Here is an 18,753-nt window from a genome sequence, read left to right on the forward strand (position 1 = left end):
TTCTATGCTTTTCCTCTATAATTTATAAAAGTAGAAATGGGCACCATCTCAGATGTGAATGGCCTGTATAGCTCATTTGCATTGCTACCTCTAGAAATAATTTTGTTTTTACAAACAATGGTCCTGACTCACCAGAGGAGAGAATGAAGGAGGGATGGAATGATACAGGTCAAAAAACAGCTGCAGAGTTGAAGAATCTAAAAATGCTGGAGAAGAGAAAAAAAAAGACAAATGATGTCACTTTATTAGGCATGAACAGGGCTCGGGCACTGTTACTGTTCTGGAAATCACAGGTTAGGGAGCATATCCTTCTGCTTACTTATCTTACAGAACATAGAACTCCTTACAAAGTGATAAACTACCAGGGGCTGTTTGCTTTCCTTTTTTTTGGTGTGCTATTGGGGACTGAACCTATGGGTATTCTATGTCTGAGTTATACCTCCAAACCTTTTACTTTTTTAAGTCTTGCTATATTGCTAAGGCTGATCTTGAACCTGTGATCCTCCTATCTTAACCTCTCCTAATTATTGGGAATACAGGTGTGCACCACCATACCCGACTCATATTCATTTTTTTTTTCACTGTGTATGTGTGGTGCTGGGGATTGAGCCCAGCGATACACCTCTGAGATACACCTCCAGCCCTATTTTTTATTCTTTATTTTAAAACAAGGCCTCACAAAGTTGCAGAGGGCCTCACTAAATAGCTGAGGCTGGCTATGAACCTGAGATCCTCCTGTCCCAGCCTCCCAAGTCCTGGGATTCTAAGTGAGCTCCATCACACCTGGCTCATATTCACTCTTTAGATTCTAGTGAACTTTTCATTCATTCTTTTGATTCTACGTAATCCTAACACCTCTGTCCATAGCAAGGATTTAAGAATTTTATCTTAGGAACATAAAAACAGATAAAGGATCTTTTTATTTTATTTTTTGGAAGTAGGTACTGAGGATGAAACCCAAGTGTTCTACTTCTGAGCTGCATTCCCAGCCCTTTTTATTTTGGGTCAGGGTCCGACAGAGTTGCCTGTCAGGTTCCTAAACTGTGAACCTCCTGCCTCAGCTTCCTGAATAGCTGGATTACAGTATGTATCACCATACCTGCTACTCTTTAAAAGCTTTGCAGCTGGGCATGGTTTTGCACACTTGTAATCCCAGTACTTGGGAGGCTGAAACAGGAGGATAGCAGGTTTGAGGACAGCCTCGGCAATTAGTGAGACTCCCAGCAACCTTGTGAGACCCTGTTTCAAAATTAAAATAAAATAAGAGTTGGGTGTGTGGCTTAGGGTAGAATGCCCTTGGGTTCCATCCCAAGGACCAAAGGAAAACACACACACACACACACACACACACACACACACACACACCAAACTAACAAAAACTTTGAAACAGGGTCTTGCTAAATTGCTTGATGTTGTTTTTAAAAGACAGGCATTATCTTAAATAGATGACAAAGGACACTAGACCAAAGAATGCAAGAAGATATGACTACTTCTTAGTAATTAGGAGTTTTCCCATGCTAGGGAATCTTTAAGATTTCTCCAACAACCTTTCCCTCTGTATTATAAAAGTAGACATATGTCAAGCATGGTGGCGCACACCTGTAATCCCAGTACTTAAGAGGCTGAGACAGGAGGGTTGCAGGTTCAAAGCTAGCTTCAGCAGCTTAGTGAGAGGCCCTCTGCCACTTAGTGAGACCATGTTTCCAAATAAAATATAAAAATACATATGGAGTATAGCTTGGAGGTAGAAGGCCCCTAGGTTCCACCCTCAGTACCACAAAACAAACAAACAAACAAACAAACAAACAAACAAACAAACGTAGACATAAAATTCTAACTTTTATATCAAACAAGGGAACCACAGGAGTTCTTTGGGTTATCACAGACACTCTGTGGGGTGCCTGGCAGACTGCTCTGGTGGTTCGTGTTCTCTATTACCTGATCTCCAGCTGGTGGGAATCTGTACTGTACATAGGTCATCTGAGGACTCATCAGTAGATGTGCCGATGAAATCAAAGTTCAGGCAGTTATGGGTGAGTTTGAGCAGCTGCATGAGCAAGCCATGCTGACTTTCATCATTCAAGTTCAGATTCTTTCCTGAAGCCTGGAAAAATGGCCATACAATGAGCCCCCAAAAATTGTTCCTTTCTTCCCAGATTGCTCCCAGGTTTAGGAGCAGGATGTTGAGCCCGAAAAGGAGTGCTGTATTACAGCACAGCAAAACAATGGCTTCCCGCAAAAGATGTTCTACTGTTATCACCTTAATTTTACTGTAAAAATACCTTCCCCTCCCCTCTGCTATCAACACACATTTACTATAGCATGAAACTGGTACTTTAAGAAACTCCCTTTTAAACATATTTTACCTGTGGTAGCCATTATTGCCACAGGGAATTCTGAAGCTATATGGGATGTGAGATCCTAGTCTAATTTTTGGACAGGGCTAAGATAAAAACACTGAAGGGATCGCTGAGGAAGTTTTGTACCTTGGCCAACCCTTCTTCTTTCCTTCCTCTTTTTATTATCACCATTCCTACCATCACTAGAAATCTTTGCAACCAAAATTAAAACAAAGGGCACTGTTGAATTTTATTTTTTATACTGGAGATTGAACCCAGAGCTATTCTACTTCTGAACCATACTTCTAGACTTTTTATTTTTGTTTTTAAATAGGGTCTCATTAGATCACTGAAAGTCTAGCTAGGCTGCTGAGGCTAATCTGAACCTACAAACCTTCTGTCTCAGCCTCCCAAGTACTGGAAATCAGAGGTGTGGGCCACCACACTGGCTCCTTTTTATTTTGAAACAAGGAAGGTCTCACTAAATTGCTGAGTGTCTCACTAAGTTAAGGAGGCTGGCCTCAAACCTGTGATCCTCCTACCTGAGTATTCCTTAATACTGGAATTACAAGTATGTGTAACCATGTAGACTACAGCTGAATATGGGCCCAAAGCTATGGTGCTGTACATCCCAAGATTTTACCAGCTGTGTCTCAGGGACCAGCTGGTTACTTATTTGCTTCTAATAGTACTAGTGAGGAAGATATGACCCTTAGTTTTCTTAAAAGCTCTCGCCCTGCTTGGCCAGGCAGCTTGTCAAACCTCAGGAGTGTTTAGAATAGAAATTCAGAGGTAAAACTAAGTAATTGAGTAAATGATGTGTATCATTAATAGGAACAACAGAAAGAATCCAAATTTGCCTCTAGAACTGAAATTGGAAAATACTGAAAAATGTTGAGAAAAAAAAAAAAAAAAAAAAACACACACACACACAAAAAAAAAAAAAAAATAGAGAAAAGAAAAAAAGCCATAGGTTAATCCTATTTAGTTTTCCACTGGGATAAAGCATCTGAACACTGCCATAAATATGTACGACTCTTAGGTTAACACTTCTTTCCTAGTTCAAGTCTATCAATAAATGAACTGAAAACCAACCTCGCTACTTTAAAATAGGTAATTTCCTTATGTGGTACTGTTTATCCCTTCAGGTTATTAAATCTAAATGGATGTTAAAAATTCAAAATCTACTCATCCTACAGATGTTGCTTGTTTATCTGCTGCTTTTAACTCAGCAGGGGACGGAGGAGTCAACCTAGTTTTGTATGATAACAATGTATTCTGAACCTGCTTTCAGAGCACTAAGAATTCAAACACCATAAAGTGAACATGCTTTCACTCAGAATATAGAGGTTTTATGTGGTTTTAAAAAACAAACACCAAAATTTCTAACTTTGTAGTAAGCCAGATTCCTGTTGGGTAAAAGCATGGGATTTTTACTGCTATTTACTTACCTAGGGGAATGAGTTTGAATCTTTTCTCTAACTCCAGTGGTCTAACTAGCTTTTCCTGTATCTCTAGATGTGTATTATGTGAGACTTGATGATTAAAGTGATGCATAAACTCTGAGGCTCAGTTATGAGTGGACCACTAACAAATTCCCACCCATTTGTATCTTTTAAAAGAAATAGGGGCCGGGCGTGGTGGTGCACACTTGTAATCCCAGCATTTGGGAGTCTGAGACTGGAAAATCATAGTTTGCGGACAGCCTCAGCTACTTAGTGAGGCTCTCTGCAACTTATTGAGACTCAAGTTTCAAAACAAAGAATAAAAATTAGGGCAGGGGGTGTAGCTCGTAGGTCGAATGCTCCTGGGTTCCATCCCCAGAACACCCCCCCCCCAAAAAAAAACCTGAGAAGCATGATCCAACCCACATCTTACCTGTTTTAGTAAATTGCAGGAGAGCGTGAAGATATCAAACAGTGATGAATCTCGAAAAGAGGAGGCTATTTTTCTGTGTTTGGTTAAAGGATGGGTAGTATCTGCCTGTGTAGAAAAATAGACCAATGCAAGTTTTAAAACTGCTAAAAAAAAAAAAAAAGAAAACTTTTTATGTATACTCTGTAAACTAAAAGGATTTCCAATAAAAGTGACATAAATACAAAATACATTTTTAAAGCTGGAACTACTGTTAAATCATATCCAGTACAAAGATGCAGAGGGCAGTGAGCTCCGGTAGGTAGCCATAATCTCATTTCTCTAGCTTATAATGAAAAAACAAAAGGAGGTATACACGTTTTTACTGCAAATTTTTATTTTACTCTGTACTTAGGTAGGTAAAACTTAATAAATTGTTGGCAGACACTGCTAATAATTACTGTTATGTCATATTATAGCTTAGTCTCAAAAACAGAGACCCACTCGGGGCTAGAGTTATAGGGCTGAATTTCCCAAACAGTATTAAACCAACAGCCATTGGCTTATAATAACTGATAATAGCTTCTAACACTATCTTCCTGCTCCAACATACTTCAACACATAGTATATATACCACAGAAGAGAGAATTTAAATGGTTGGTGTATTGGTTTAGTTTAGTCCTTTGTCTATGTCTTTTTTTGTTTTGTTTTTATGGTACTGGGGATTGAACTCAGGGGCATTCTACTTCCAAGCCACACCCCTAACTCTATTTTACCGATTTATTTACTTTTTTTTTTTGTGGTACTAGAGATAGAACTCAGGAACATTCTACCTCTGAGCCACATCCCTAGCCCTATTTTACCTATTTATTTACTTTATCCTATGGTACTAGGAATTGAACTCAGTGGCATTCTACCTCTGACAAACAATAAACAAAGAAAAAAGAAAGAAAATCTTGTTACTTAGAATATTCCAAATTAATCAGAATATTTATTATTCAAAAAATTCTAATTCTAGCTTCAGTGTCACTCATGTTATCATGTATGCCTTAGATATGAAATGTACTGCTAAATTACATGATGTGCCATATATATGTGTTGTACTGACTGATCATATAGAAAATAACTACACATTAACTATCTATGCCAAACATATTTGAATCACTTTCTTAAAAAGAGAAGTAGGATGGGCATGGTGACCCACACTTGTAATCCCAGTACCTAAGAGGCTGAGACAGGAGGATCACAGCCTCAGTAACTTGGTGAGGTCCTCTGCAACCAAGTGAGACCTTGTTTCAAAATAAAGACTAAAATAGGGCTGGGGGTATAGCTCAGAGGTAGAATATCCCTGGGTTCAATCTTCAGTAACACACACATATCAGAAACAAAAACAAAACCATGGAAATCAGGGGCATTATACCACTGAGCCTAGTCTAATTTTATGTATGTATGTATGTATGTATGTATGTATGTATGTATGTATGTATTTATTTTTGTGGGTTTGGGGATGAAACCCAGGGGCATTTGACCTCCAAGCTACACACCCTCCCCTATTTTTTATTCTTTATTTTGAAACAGGGTCTCGCTAAGTTTCAGAGGGCCTCACTAAGTAGCTGAGGCTGTCCGTGAACCGCGATCCTCTGGTCTCAGCCTCCCAAATGCTGGGATTACAAGTGTGCACCAGCACCCCTGGCTTAATTTTATTGTTTGAAATGGGTTTTGCTAAGTTGCTGAGGCTGGCCTTGAACCTGTGACCTTCCTGTCTCAGCCTCCAAAGTACTGGGATTACAGGTGTGTGCCACCATGTCCAATTGAGAAGTAAAATCTTAAACAGGTTTTTTTTTATATCAACATTTATGTATTTTGTAGGAACAAAATTCAAGGAGGAGAACATTAAGTCCACAATATCTGCATATATTTAATGCAGTTTCTCCTAGTGCAAAGGTAATAGTAGTTAAATAGTAAGTTAGCCAGGTGTGGTGGTGCAGGCTTGTAATCCCCATGGTTGGGAGGCTGAGAAAAGAGGATCGTGCAGGTTTGAAGCCAGCCTCTGCTGGCTTGAGAGACCCGTTTCCAAATAAAAAATATAAAATAGGTCTGGGGGTGTAGCCTGGAGGTAGAAAGTCCCTGGGTTCCATCCCCAGTACCACCAAAAAAATAAAAAAAAGAAAAAGTTAGTTGTTAAGAGCACAGACTCTTTTTTTCTTTTTCTTTTTTTTTTTGCGGTACTAGGGATGGTACCCAGGGGCATTCTACCTCTGAGCTACACTCCCAGCACTATTTTTTTTTGTTTGGTGGTACTGAGGGTGGAACCCTTCTACCTCCGGGCTACACTCCCAGACCTATTTTATATTTTACTTGGAAGCAGGGTCTCTTAAGCCAGAAAGGCTGGCTTCGAACCTGCGTGCTCCTCCTGTCTGTGCCTCCCAAGCGCAGGGATTACAAGCGTGCGCCACCACGCCCAGCTAAGAGCACAGACTCTGGAATAAACCTATCTAGATTTGAATTTAGAACTGTGACACTACAGGCAAATTACTTAAACCTTTATGTGCCTCAGTTTCCTTATCCAGAAAATGGAATAACCATAGTACCTATCTCACAGACTGTTACAAGAATAAAATTAGTTAATAAAAAGTGCTTAGGACAGTGGCTGGTACTTCATAATCATGGAAAAGTATAAGCTATTATTATGATTTTTTTAGTACTGATGGTTGAACCCAGAGGCATTTTACCTTTGAGCTATACCTCCAGCCTGATTTTATTTCTTATTTAAAAACAGGGCTCGCTAAGTTGATGAGTGCCTAACCACTTGCTGAAGCTGTCCTCGAAACTGTGACCTCTTATCTCAGCCTCCCAAGTACTGAGATTACAGGTGTGCATTATCATGCCTGGCTAAGCTTTTATTATTTTGACAATCACTGATCCCAGTGTAGATTACATACGAACACATTATGGATCCCAGATTTTAATAGGCTATATGCTAATGCATTAGACTATCAACTCAGTTAAAAATTTGCAGTGTTAATAAAATCTCTGCATAATTATGAGCAATAGCAACAGTAATGCTAATGTAATTAATACACTGACAACTTAAGAGTGAGATGTTATACTAATGTTAAAATTGGCCTATTTAATAATTATAACATTTTACCTGGATTCAAGAGTATATAACTGAAATAAAAACGAGCAGGGAAAAAAGAAAGCCACTGGTTTTTCCTCTGTAGTAGTTCATGGCATCAATAACTATTTAAAAAATAACTGGAGGGCAAGAGGTATAGCTCAGTGGTAGAGTACTTGCCTAGCATGCATGAGGCCCCGATTTGATCCCCAGCACTGCAAGTAGAAAATTAACTGATATTTAGCAGAATGTTTTATGCATTCTGAAAAGATTATAAGCAAAATCTTGTGTACATGGGAATTATTTTTTAAATGACTATAACACATATTCAAGTATATGGGACTAGGAAGGCACACAAATGATGCTGGCTTCACTTTCATGATTTCTGTTTTGGACTCATTGTCTCTGTTAGCATGGCAAGGCAATATTTCATTATGGTTTTCACTTAGGAGTAACGTTCTCATCTCTGAAACAAACATGAACACCACCAAGGAAAGCTGAGATGGGAGGTAAGATATCCTCGTGTCAGAGGACTAGCCAAAGTACGAGTCTAGGATGCACTTACAGAGGAAAGCCCAGTGGCACTAGTTTTGTTTCAAAAGAGCCATTAATGACTTACCGCAAAAGCACACGACTGCCAAAAAAGATCATCCCACACATAGCAGAAAACACCAAGACTAAGAAAAAGTATGTCACTTACTTCAATGAAGAAGGCTGTAGCACTTACTTGATTAATTTCATTGGTTAGCTGAGATAAAATTGTGACACCAATGATGCAGTATTCAACACTGTCCTGGTTAAAATGAAAGGTAAGGCAGAAAGAGTTGGCACGTGTGCTTGATTTTGGCTTTTGGAATATACTCATGCTATTGAGTGACAGATTGCTGTGTCACAAATAAAACAGTTAAACAAACCAGTAAGGAGTTACAGTTTAAACCTGTTGCTTTGTAGGACATAAAAGTTAACTTCCATAAAGGAAGACTGCTAAATCTAACCTCACCAAAATTTAAACACCCCCCCCCCACCACACACACAAAGTTCCCATAATACAGCAATGGTGGCTGATGCTTGTAATGCCAGTACTTGGGAGGCTGGTTCAAAGCCAGCCTCGGCAACTAAAGAAGACTCTATTTCCAAACAAAAAATAAAATAGGGCTGGGGCTGTAGGCCAGAGGTAGGATACCCCTGGGTTCAATCCCTAACAGCACAAAAAGAAAGAAGTTCCTATAAACATTATAGATAAACTGTAGCCGGGCATGGTGGCACATGCCTATAATCCCAGTACTTGGGAGGCTGAGATAGAAAGATCACAGGACAGCTTTAGCAAGGACTGAGATGCTCAGCAGCCTACTGAGACCCCATTTCAAAAACAAATATTAAAAAAAAAACCAAATAATAAAAAGAGCCAGGGCTATAGCTCAGAGGTAGAATGCCCTTGGGTTCAATCCCCAGTACTTCCCCTCACTGAGTGAGGCTCTCAGCAACTTAGTGAGACCCTGTTTCCAAATAAAATATAAAATAGGTCTGGGAGGATAGCCCAGAGGTAGAAAAGCCCCTGGGTGCCACCCCCAGTAACACACACACACACACACACACACACACACACACACACACACACACAAAAAGATTCAATTTTTGTATAATTTTTACAAAGTAGATAGGTATTACATAAGTTTATTTCTATCGCTTCTCCCATTCCTATTATATCAAATAAACATGACATACCTGTAAAAACCTTGTCACATCTGTGATCGCATTTCTGAAGACATAGTCATCCTTCTGACAGTCAAACCAGCCCAGTTTTGTGATTCTGGCATATAGCTGGATAAGTGCTTGTGTCACAAACGTAGCCAGCTTTGGCCGCGTGGCAAGGTAGTTGAGCACATAGTTTCCTATGAAACAAATGGTAAACTTAGACTATTTACCCTTATCTCTCTTAATTCTTTATGCTACAGAGAAATGGAACCTTGAATTTAAGATTGGTAGGCTTTCAAATTCAGAATTTTATATTGTCATTATGAAGGATATGAGGTACAGCAGTCTTGACTCTCTCTTACGTGATGGCTAAGTAATACGGTCCATAGAGTTACAAAATCCTTAGCAAAGTTTTTCTACAAAGCAGTAACAATAAAAAATGAATGAAAGAAAGCTTCTGATAACGAAGAAATGACTTAGGATTTTTATCTGGAAGTAATGATACTGGGTCCACTTCATACGCCCAAAATTTGTAAAGAACCCTTGAAATCTAGATATTTCATGTGTTTAGCAATTTCAGCACATTATCAAACAACCTATATTCTACATTACTGACAAACTTAATTTCTTCAAACATAACAGAAAGTTCTCTACTTACGAATATCTACCCGTTGTTCCAATGGCAGGGGGTTGTTTGTGCGTGATACAAGCTTGGTAAGGCATGTAGCCGCCAATAACTGGGAGTAGGATGACTGTGAAAAGAGGAGTAAGGAGGACTTAAAATTATATAAGCTATGTTAATTATAAGGTTTGTTACTTGGTGACACAAGGTGATGTTTTGCCTCAAAATATAGAGGGAGTTATCACATTATGTTACACAGTTAATTTCTAAATTATATCTATCTCCAGCCCTTTTTAATTTTTTGGTTGGGGATTGAACCCAGGTGTGTTCTATACCCCCCTGGCACTATTTTATTTTGAGACAAGGTCTAAGTTACCGAGGCCCTCACTAAGTTGCTGAGGCTTGCCTTGAACCTGTTATCCTACTAGGTACTGGGATTCCCTTGTAAATTTTATTTAAGACAGGGTCTCACTACGTAGCACAGGTTATCCTCAAACTGGTGATCCTCCTGCCTCAGCCTCAAGTATCTGGGATTACTGGTGTGTGCTACCACTCCCAGGCTAGGGCTAAATATTTTACTTTAGTAAGTAAAATATAATGTATATGATAATTTTTTTGGGGGGTGGTACTCGGGGGTGGAACCAGGGGCCTTTTCTACCTCCGGCTATACTCCCAGAGCTATTTTATACTTTATTTAAAAACAGGGCCTCACTAAGTTGCTGAGAGCCTTACTAAGTAGCTGAGGCTGACTTCGAACCTGTGCGATCCTCCTGTCTCAGCCTCCCAAGCGCTGGGATTACAAGCATGTGCCACCATGCCCGGCTGTATATAACTTAATAGCAAACTTCAGAACAATTATTTTGTGAGAAAAGTTATACCCTAAGTAATCGAATAATATCACATTCTCAAATGTGGCTTTTAATGAATTTTAGCCGTACAGTGCATCACTCTATCTGGTAATAATGTATAAAAGAGAATCATGTAAGAATTCCTCTATGTGACATTTTATATAATATTATAGGACAGAAACAGATTCAGAGCCATTAATAAGATAAATTAATCAAAACAGACATGATAAGCACCTGTAATCCTAGTACTTGGAAGGCTGAGATTGGAGGACTGCAAATTTGAGGACAACCTCAGTAACTTATCAAGACTTTGTTTTAAATTAAAAGTGTTTAAAGAACTGAGAATACAGCTCAGAGGTAGAGTGCCACAAGTTCAATCCTTAGTACCAAAAAGAAAAATCTAATCAAGGGTTGAGGATAATTTTTCATGAAACTAAAAATCCTCAGGAAAAGCAGGGGCGTGGTGGCACACACTTGTAATCCTAGTACTTGGGAGGCTGAGACAGGAGGATTGTAGGTTTGTGTTCAACCTCAGCAATTTAATTGAAGCTGTCTGCAACTTAGTGAAACTCTGTCTAAAAAATAAAAAAGGGCTGGCGGTGTAGCTAAGAGGTAGAATGCCACTAAGTTCAATCCTCAGTAGCGTGCACACACACACACACACACACACACACACACACACACACATGTACACACACACAAGAAAAAAAATCCTAAAAAGAAGTAGGCTATCCATTATGTTACAATATTATATAATACTACCAGGTGTAAGAAAATCCTTTAAGATTAAGGAAAAATTTGTAAAAGCAATGTTGACATGTGATACATATTTGATACACTTGAACATGGTTTAGAGTGAGTTCAAGCAGGTGTGTCAAACCACTAATAATACATGAGGTACCACAACCATAGAACAGTAGGAGTAACTATATACTACCCAACGTCAGCATATCTGCCATGTTCATGTCTAAGAAGTCAGTAATGACTAAAAAGGAAGAATCACGATGATTGTTTCTGCACTGCACCAATCCTGTTTTCTTCTTGCTTTCTAACTGTCAATGAGAAGCCAGAGTTAGAAGACCAGAGGTTGCACATGAGGAACTCTGGCAGGAGCCAATGGAAGAGCTGCTCGTCTCTCTCCATGGACAAATGCATGGATCCATCCTAATACTGAGTGACTTAAAAGAAGTGCACAAAATATTTTACATGTGTAACTCAGAACAGACCACTAATCAATCTGTAACCCTGAGATATTTAAAAGAGATCTTAGTTACTAAAGATAATTTGAACCACTATAATTTATTCTACTTATTGCACAAACAACATTGTGACAATACTAATGAAAACTCAAAGTTATCTAGAATTTTACCCCTCAACAAATTAACTGCTTTAATTTTTCATATTTCCATTCTGAAGAATAATTTTTTGGAAAATAAATTTTTATTAACCAACTTTTTACAGATATATTGTGGTTCAAGATGCGACATTACACTACTGTTTCTATTTTCGCCTTTGCTACACTAATAAAATTATTGCTACTATTTACACGTTTTTTGAGTTTCTTTCCTTTAATCTGTGAAACAAGATAATCCAGGTAGGCATGCCTAAGGTTGTTTGAACATTAGGACAAATAGATTTCGCCTGATTATGTTGTCACTTTGTCAAAAGAATGCTAGCGACAGGCAAGCACAGTGGCTCATACTTGTAATCCCAGCGCCTGAAGAGGCTGAGGCAGGAGGATCACAAGTTTGAGGCCAGGCTGAACAACCTAGTGAGACCTTGTCTCAAAACAAAAATCAAAACAACTGGGGATATACTCAGTAGAGGAGCACTTGCTTAGCATGAGCAGTGTCCTGGGTTCAGTGAGTGACAGAAGAGTGAGCAAGCAGGCAGGCCAATGCTACTGCCATCGCCTAGTCAGGATTCTCACTCTTGATGCCTTTCACATTACCCTGGGGGAATCTTACTAAGATCTCCTTCTCACCAAAAATAGTAGTTTTATCAAATTACGCCCCACTAGAAGTGATGATTTCAACTGCTGCAATGTCATTTTCAAGCTGGAAGAGGCTCTAATTCTGAAAGCTAAACTTCCTGTGATTTTCAGTGTCAAGGTCATTTTTTCTAGTCTCATAAGGCAACAAAGCAGCAGCTGTGGCACAGAGGGAAAAACAACAAAAAGACCAAGAAGTTTATGTGGAGACAAAGACTTTAGGTAGAAAAGGTCTTCTGTTAAGGCTAAGACATGGCAGGCACTTAAGATAGAACCAGAAAAGGAACCACAAAACTGGCACAACATGAAAAGGACAGGACAGAAATGCAAGTTTGAGCTGGGTGTGGTGGCACACACCTGTAGCCCCAGAACTTGGGAAATGACACAGGAAGACTGCAGGTTAAAGGCCAGCCTTGGCAACCTAGGCTGGGAGGCAGAATGCCCTGGTTCAATCCTCAGTACCAAAAACCAAACCAGAAATGCATGTTTGAGATTTTCTTGATGAGGTCATATGGCCTTTTTCACCAACCTGGCAGGCATGGTGTTTTTAAACAGTGAAATGGAGAGGGCCAGGACACTCAGAAGACTCAAGGAACAGAGGTTATCCCGACCAGCCCTAGCTTAGGACTACACCGTTGCCCTCCACGGTCTGTCAAGCCTTACGTACACTGCCTCTCTCGAGGAGCAGCTGGCACTTGCTCAGGCAATCGGGGCTGTTGGTGAATTCAACCAAGGCTTTTTCTGCCTGTAGTCGAGTGGTTGTATCTGTTGTTTCATACAGCTGTTTGCACAGATTCTCTAGTTGGGCCAGGCTCTGCAAAAGATTGGTCAAAAAAGAGTCAGTCCAGCCTACTATCTACCCAAGGCACCATGCACAAACTTACTGGTCAAAGATAAATAACAATCAATAAAGAGAGAACTGCTTCTCGTTTCTGAGAAGCCAGATAATCTATTGCTCATTTCTGAGGAGAAGCGAGATAATCTACTGCTCTCTTTATTTGATGCTTTAAAAGACAAAATGACATATTAAAAGACCTATATGTTTTCAGTTATTCCCTTGAAGATCAATCAAAATGATACATTTTTTTCTTTGCAAGTACCCATCCTCCTAAGCTTTTCCAAAAGGCTTTCGAATAAAAATTCTAAATTTACTTATTCAACCATCAATTTCAAAAGTATGAATACTAGAGGCACTGCTGCTAAAATTCAACACATAAACACACAAAGTGCCAGACAAACCTTTACACAGCTTAAATATTTTCCTAGCTGGGCATGGTGGTGCATGCCTGTAATCCCAGTACTTTCAGGGATGAGACAGGATGACCCCAGGTTTGAGGATAGCCTCAGAAAAGTTAGCAAAACTCTCAGCAACCTAGTGAGACCTTGTTTCAAAACAAAAATTAAAAAGCGCTGGGGAAATAGCTTGGAGGTTGACACTTGCCCCCCCCCACTACAAAACAAACAAAAAATTTCAAAAATTAAAAAAAGCTGGGAGTGTAGCTCAGAGGTAGAATGCCCCTGGGCTTGATACCCAGTCCAAACAAAACAGAACAAAACCTTTGCAAGTAAGAGTTATTAGCTCCTATTTATCTGTATGTATAAGGATGGTCATTTCTAAGAAAACCTCTAGAAAAGTATTTCAGGATGTGGGTACGCACCTTCCTTCCCAGGTCCCTCATGTCTAAAGTTCAGCAGATTCTCTTCTGTTGTACTTTACACTCTGCCTCGGATCCAAATTTAAATGGAAGGGTCAAAATAAATTCAACCCTAGCATCTGCTTACGCAGAGATAAGACAAGGGAGACGCCCCAAACGAACCCTTCTCTCCAAATCTTGAACTAGTTCCAGAAAAGCAGGCAGGGTATGGGTGTGTTTTGGTTAAAAACCTAAAGGGATGCAAGCAGATCTATTTCCACTTCACATGGTGTTCAAGGCAAAGAGGAGAGAACCAGGACCACACTTACTATCACCTTTCACTGACTGAGGAGAGTAAACATCTGTTAGCCTTTAAAGGAATGGTTTGGACTTTAAGAAGAAATGTGAGCTTATTTTCAATAGTAGCAAACAAGATCTAGTTTAGGTAGTTAGAGAGATCCTACTATTATAATGACTGTTGTAACAGAACAACAACAATAATTATTAATCCAACCTGTGTAAATTGCCTAAAATATATTCATAGCCAGTCTGCTCAAGGCTTTTCATTACCACCTTTCGTTCATTACGCTGTGACTTTATAAATCACAGCTTTACCACTAAGCAAAAAAGCCCTTAGGGCAGGATTCCTATTTTACTCAACCAGATTAATAAATTCCCAACATTTGCTTAAAGGAAACAAGAAAAGACAAATACACTCTAAGATCATCAGTGCCACTTTAGAAAGCCCCTAAAAGAATAAACAACACTCTCTACCCTCAAAACAAAACCACCCTTCAAAATGTTCTGGGTTTTTGATAAGCTTTATACATAACATTTCTTTCTGACTTCCTCACTTACTATCTCTTGAACTCAAAAGCACTGAGAAGACTGCCATTGTAAAGTCAGACCTCCAGCAATGAAGTTTTATAATCAGCATCTGCCTTCATGTGGCTTACAAACACAAGAAATAAAGGATAAGGCTAATTTCACATATGCCATAAAATACACATTAAAGTCACTTTTATGCTTGCTAGTACTGGCTCAAGACCCTACTGAAAATGAAATCATTTTAATAATTATAAATCCCCACATTCCTAAGAAAGGAATTAAGTCTCCTTCACAAGGTTTTGTTTCAACACGGACAGGTTTCTTATTCCTCCTATAAAATGGTTCACTTAAAAAAAGAAACAGATTATTTAAAACATAGGTAACATAGAAGACATCAACAGAAGGATGCTTTAACTAAAAATGAAAGCTGTCTACAGACTCTGGTCCTAGGGAGCAGCAGCAGCAACACCATAGCTCCACAAAGCCCTCACACCCTGCGGTTTCCAACATCTTGAACAGACATTCCCTAAACAGACCTGCTGCTCAGGGTACAACGACTCTCTTTGGGTCTGATCAATCAGTTCTGGTGGCTCCCCCATTGTAACTCTTGTTTATGTTTATGACAGCAAAGTTGTTCACATGACAATGGCTAAGCATCTGTCACCAGTGGTTTTTTACTGCTAAAAACCTACAAGCAGGTTCTGGTAAAGCTTTTGTTGTTTTGTTTTGATTTGCTAATTTAGCAGACAAAACATACTTCAGGGCAAGTCTGGTGATGAGTACTCAGCATAAAAAACATGACTGTTTTAAAAAAAAGTAATTTGATCATTTACACAGTTTAAAGAACTACAGCTTTATATTTCTTTGTATGCAGAAGAAGAGTTCTGTTTTCTCAAACAATTAGTGGAAACATCTAAACAACACAGGGTTAAACACAGGGTTATTTGTCTGGGTGGCCCACACTATCAACGGAAGGAAAGAGGAATGAGCCTGTTGATATTTATGGTCTCTAAGTTCCGTGTTTCCAAACAAATCTGATAGTTAGGATTATTTTGAGTAACTTTTTTTTTGACCCAATATAATTATCTTACAATTATTTAATTAGCTATTGAAACTGGTGTTTTACATGTAGGGTGGCAACAACACACCACAGCATTCTCCCTTGCTGTGTCGACACTGACGGTCAACCTTCCCCATTCTGCAGGTCTTATTAAAGACATCTATTACGTGATGCCACTTTTGTCACAAAAAAGACTCCAGAGAATATCTATTTTCTGTTCCTGACAATGCCAGGCCTATAAGTCACAGAAAAACTCCCATCTGGTGCCATGGGAACAGAAAGGCACATTTACAAAACCAGAAGGCCAGCAGCACAGTGGCATACACCTGTAATCCCAATATTTGGGAGGCTGAGATAGGAGGATTACAGGTCAGAGGTCAGTATTAAGTAACTTAAGGACACCTTGTTTCAAAATAAAAAGTAAGGGCTGTGGGTGTAGTCAGAGGTTAAATGTCCTTGGGTTTAACCCAAGATCCACCAAGAAAACAAAACAAAACAATACCACCACCCAAACCCCCAACACTGGAAAGTGATCTTCAACTAGCAAAGTATTAGAACCGTACTTCTTATACTAAAACAGTGTAAGAAATTCAGCCAACTAAATCCCAAATTTAGAACTAGACTGACTTTGCAAATAGCTAAAGTGAAGGTATTTGAAAAAAACCACTTTTAATTTTTAGTAACATATTTTTTTACTTTACATAGTCTTTCAACTTGAATAGAAGATGCAGCCCAGTGCAATCTGTTGAGACTGCATATCTCAGAGTATAATGATTTATTCAGTGGCCAGATTAGAGAAAAACGAAGATTTTGTTTATACATTGGCTGTTATCCTACTCTACAAAGCAGAGTACCTTAGAATCTACTTTAATACTACATTGTGTGTGTGTGTGTGTGTGTGTGTGTGTGTGTGTGTGTGTGTGTGTGTAGCGCTGGAGGTGGAACCCCAGGGGCCTTCTACCTTCAAGCTATATCCCCAGCACCAATTTTTTTTTTGAAACAGAGTTTTACTAAGTTGCTAAATTTACTAAATTATCAGCCATCCTCCTGTCTCAGCCTCCCAAGCATGTGGATTACAAGGGTGCTCCACCATGCTCGGCTCTAATACTACTTTTTAAGTCTCTCTAGCCTGGTGGCACATGCTTGTAATCCCCAAGCTTGGGAGGCGGAAACAGGAGGATCTCGCATGTTCGAAGCCAGCTGTGCTGGCTTAAGAGACCCTGTTTCCAAAATAAAAAAGTATAAAATAGAGGTCTGGGAGTGTAACCCGGAGGTAGAAGGGCTTCCAGGAACCCCAGTACCACCACCAAACAAGCAAACAAACAAACAAACAAAAACTCTATACTTTTAAATTAGTCTCACTGCCAAACAAACAAACAAATTCCACCTGGAGATTTCTAATCAAGACCAGGATATTTGATTTTAAGAGGAGTTTGATGACACCCCAATAATGCCAAGTACTGAATTAGAAGAAGCGCAACTCAGGGATGAACATCATATTTACGGAAAGCTCTTGTAACCTATCATCTACCCACCTGGGATGAGCAGAAACAACCATCACTTACAGAGTAAATGCAATTCATAAGTTTCAAAGAAGAGCTGAATCTTCATATTGGAATACCTCAAGTATAAAAACATCTGTTGAAATACCAAGCCACTTTCACCTGTAATTTAGAACCTTCTTAGTGGAAGGAATTCTTTTGTATATAAGGAAACAAGTGTTAAAATTAAAAGATGGCACTGGACTTTTCCAGAAAATGAGCCTTTTTTTGTGTGTGTGTGTGTGGTTCTGGTGGTGGAACCCAGAGGGGCTTTCTACCTCCGGGCTACACTCCCAGACCTATTTTACATTTTATTTGGAAACAGAGTCTCACTAAGTTCCGGAGAGCCTCACTCAGTAGCTGAGGCTGGCTTTGAACCTGTGCGATCCTCCTGTCTTAGACTCCCAAGCACAGGAATGACAAGTGTGTGCCACCACACCCGGCTGAAAATGACCCATTTTAAGGGCCCAGAAGCTTAATAAGATTGATATATAAATTACATTAAAAAATCTATTCAACAAGGCACTTTTATTGTAACAAGTACATAATTATCATAGATAATTTTTAAAGACTTGAAAATTTAGGATCAATATTTTGAGGTTAAAAAGTGAGTGGTAGACATATAAAAGTTATTTGTCATATGTTTATAAATTAAAATCTGGATTGATAAAGTCAAATTTAATGACCTCTGAAAGGTGAGATTATAAGACTTAAAAATTATTACATATTTTTATAACTTTTGAATTTTTGACTACAACTCTGTGAAAGTTTACATTACAGTATACACACATGGATTGACCCCAGAGGCATTCTACCTCCAAACTACACCCCCAGCTGGGTGTCATTAGGTTACCCTGGCGTGTCTACTCTGTAAATATCTACTGAGTTATACATTTATAATTTGTGTACTTTAAATAAACTGGGTGCATGAATGTCTTAGTTCTCCTAACATTCTTCAGGTATTTATTCTCATTTATTATTTTCTGAGATTACTGAAAAAGAAGTTTATAAATAACCAGTAGCTAGTTGGGTGTAGTGGCAACCTGTTATCCCAGTACTTGGGCGGCAGAGACAGAAGGATTACAGGTTCAAGGTCAGCCTAAGCAACTCAGTGAGACAGACATGCTTCAAGTAAAAAATAAAACAGAGCTAGACCCCATAGCGCAGAGGTAGATTTCTGGATGTATTTTGGGGACATTCTACTTTTGTGAGCACTGAGGGCAA

General features: G+C 39.0%; 1 protein-coding gene across 2 annotated transcripts in view; it reads right to left on the reverse strand.

Moving 5' to 3' along the window:
* Positions 1-14,145, reverse strand: part of XPO7 (exportin 7) — a gene marked incomplete at both ends in the record, with an annotated part of 46,255 nt that extends 32,110 nt beyond the window's left edge. Inside the window, 8 exons of one of the 2 annotated variants that reach the window (XM_080710862.1) lie at positions 133-206; positions 1,939-2,104; positions 4,218-4,322; positions 8,039-8,104; positions 9,037-9,203; positions 9,665-9,758; positions 13,134-13,280; positions 14,125-14,145. In XM_080710862.1, the coding sequence (XP_080566988.1) occupies positions 133-206; positions 1,939-2,104; positions 4,218-4,322; positions 8,039-8,104; positions 9,037-9,203; positions 9,665-9,758; positions 13,134-13,280; positions 14,125-14,145 (840 nt within the window). Of the gene's footprint in view, positions 1-132; positions 207-1,938; positions 2,105-4,217; positions 4,323-8,011; positions 8,105-9,036; positions 9,204-9,664; positions 9,759-13,133; positions 13,281-14,124 lie in introns of both variants that reach the window. The other variant, XM_080710861.1, reaches the window with a different exon arrangement.
* Between the last annotated feature and the right edge of the window lie 4,608 nt (positions 14,146-18,753).

Source organism: Muscardinus avellanarius (genome assembly GCF_963383645.1).
Source record: "Muscardinus avellanarius genome assembly, chromosome: 14".
Lineage (NCBI taxonomy): Eukaryota > Metazoa > Chordata > Mammalia > Rodentia > Gliridae > Muscardinus > Muscardinus avellanarius.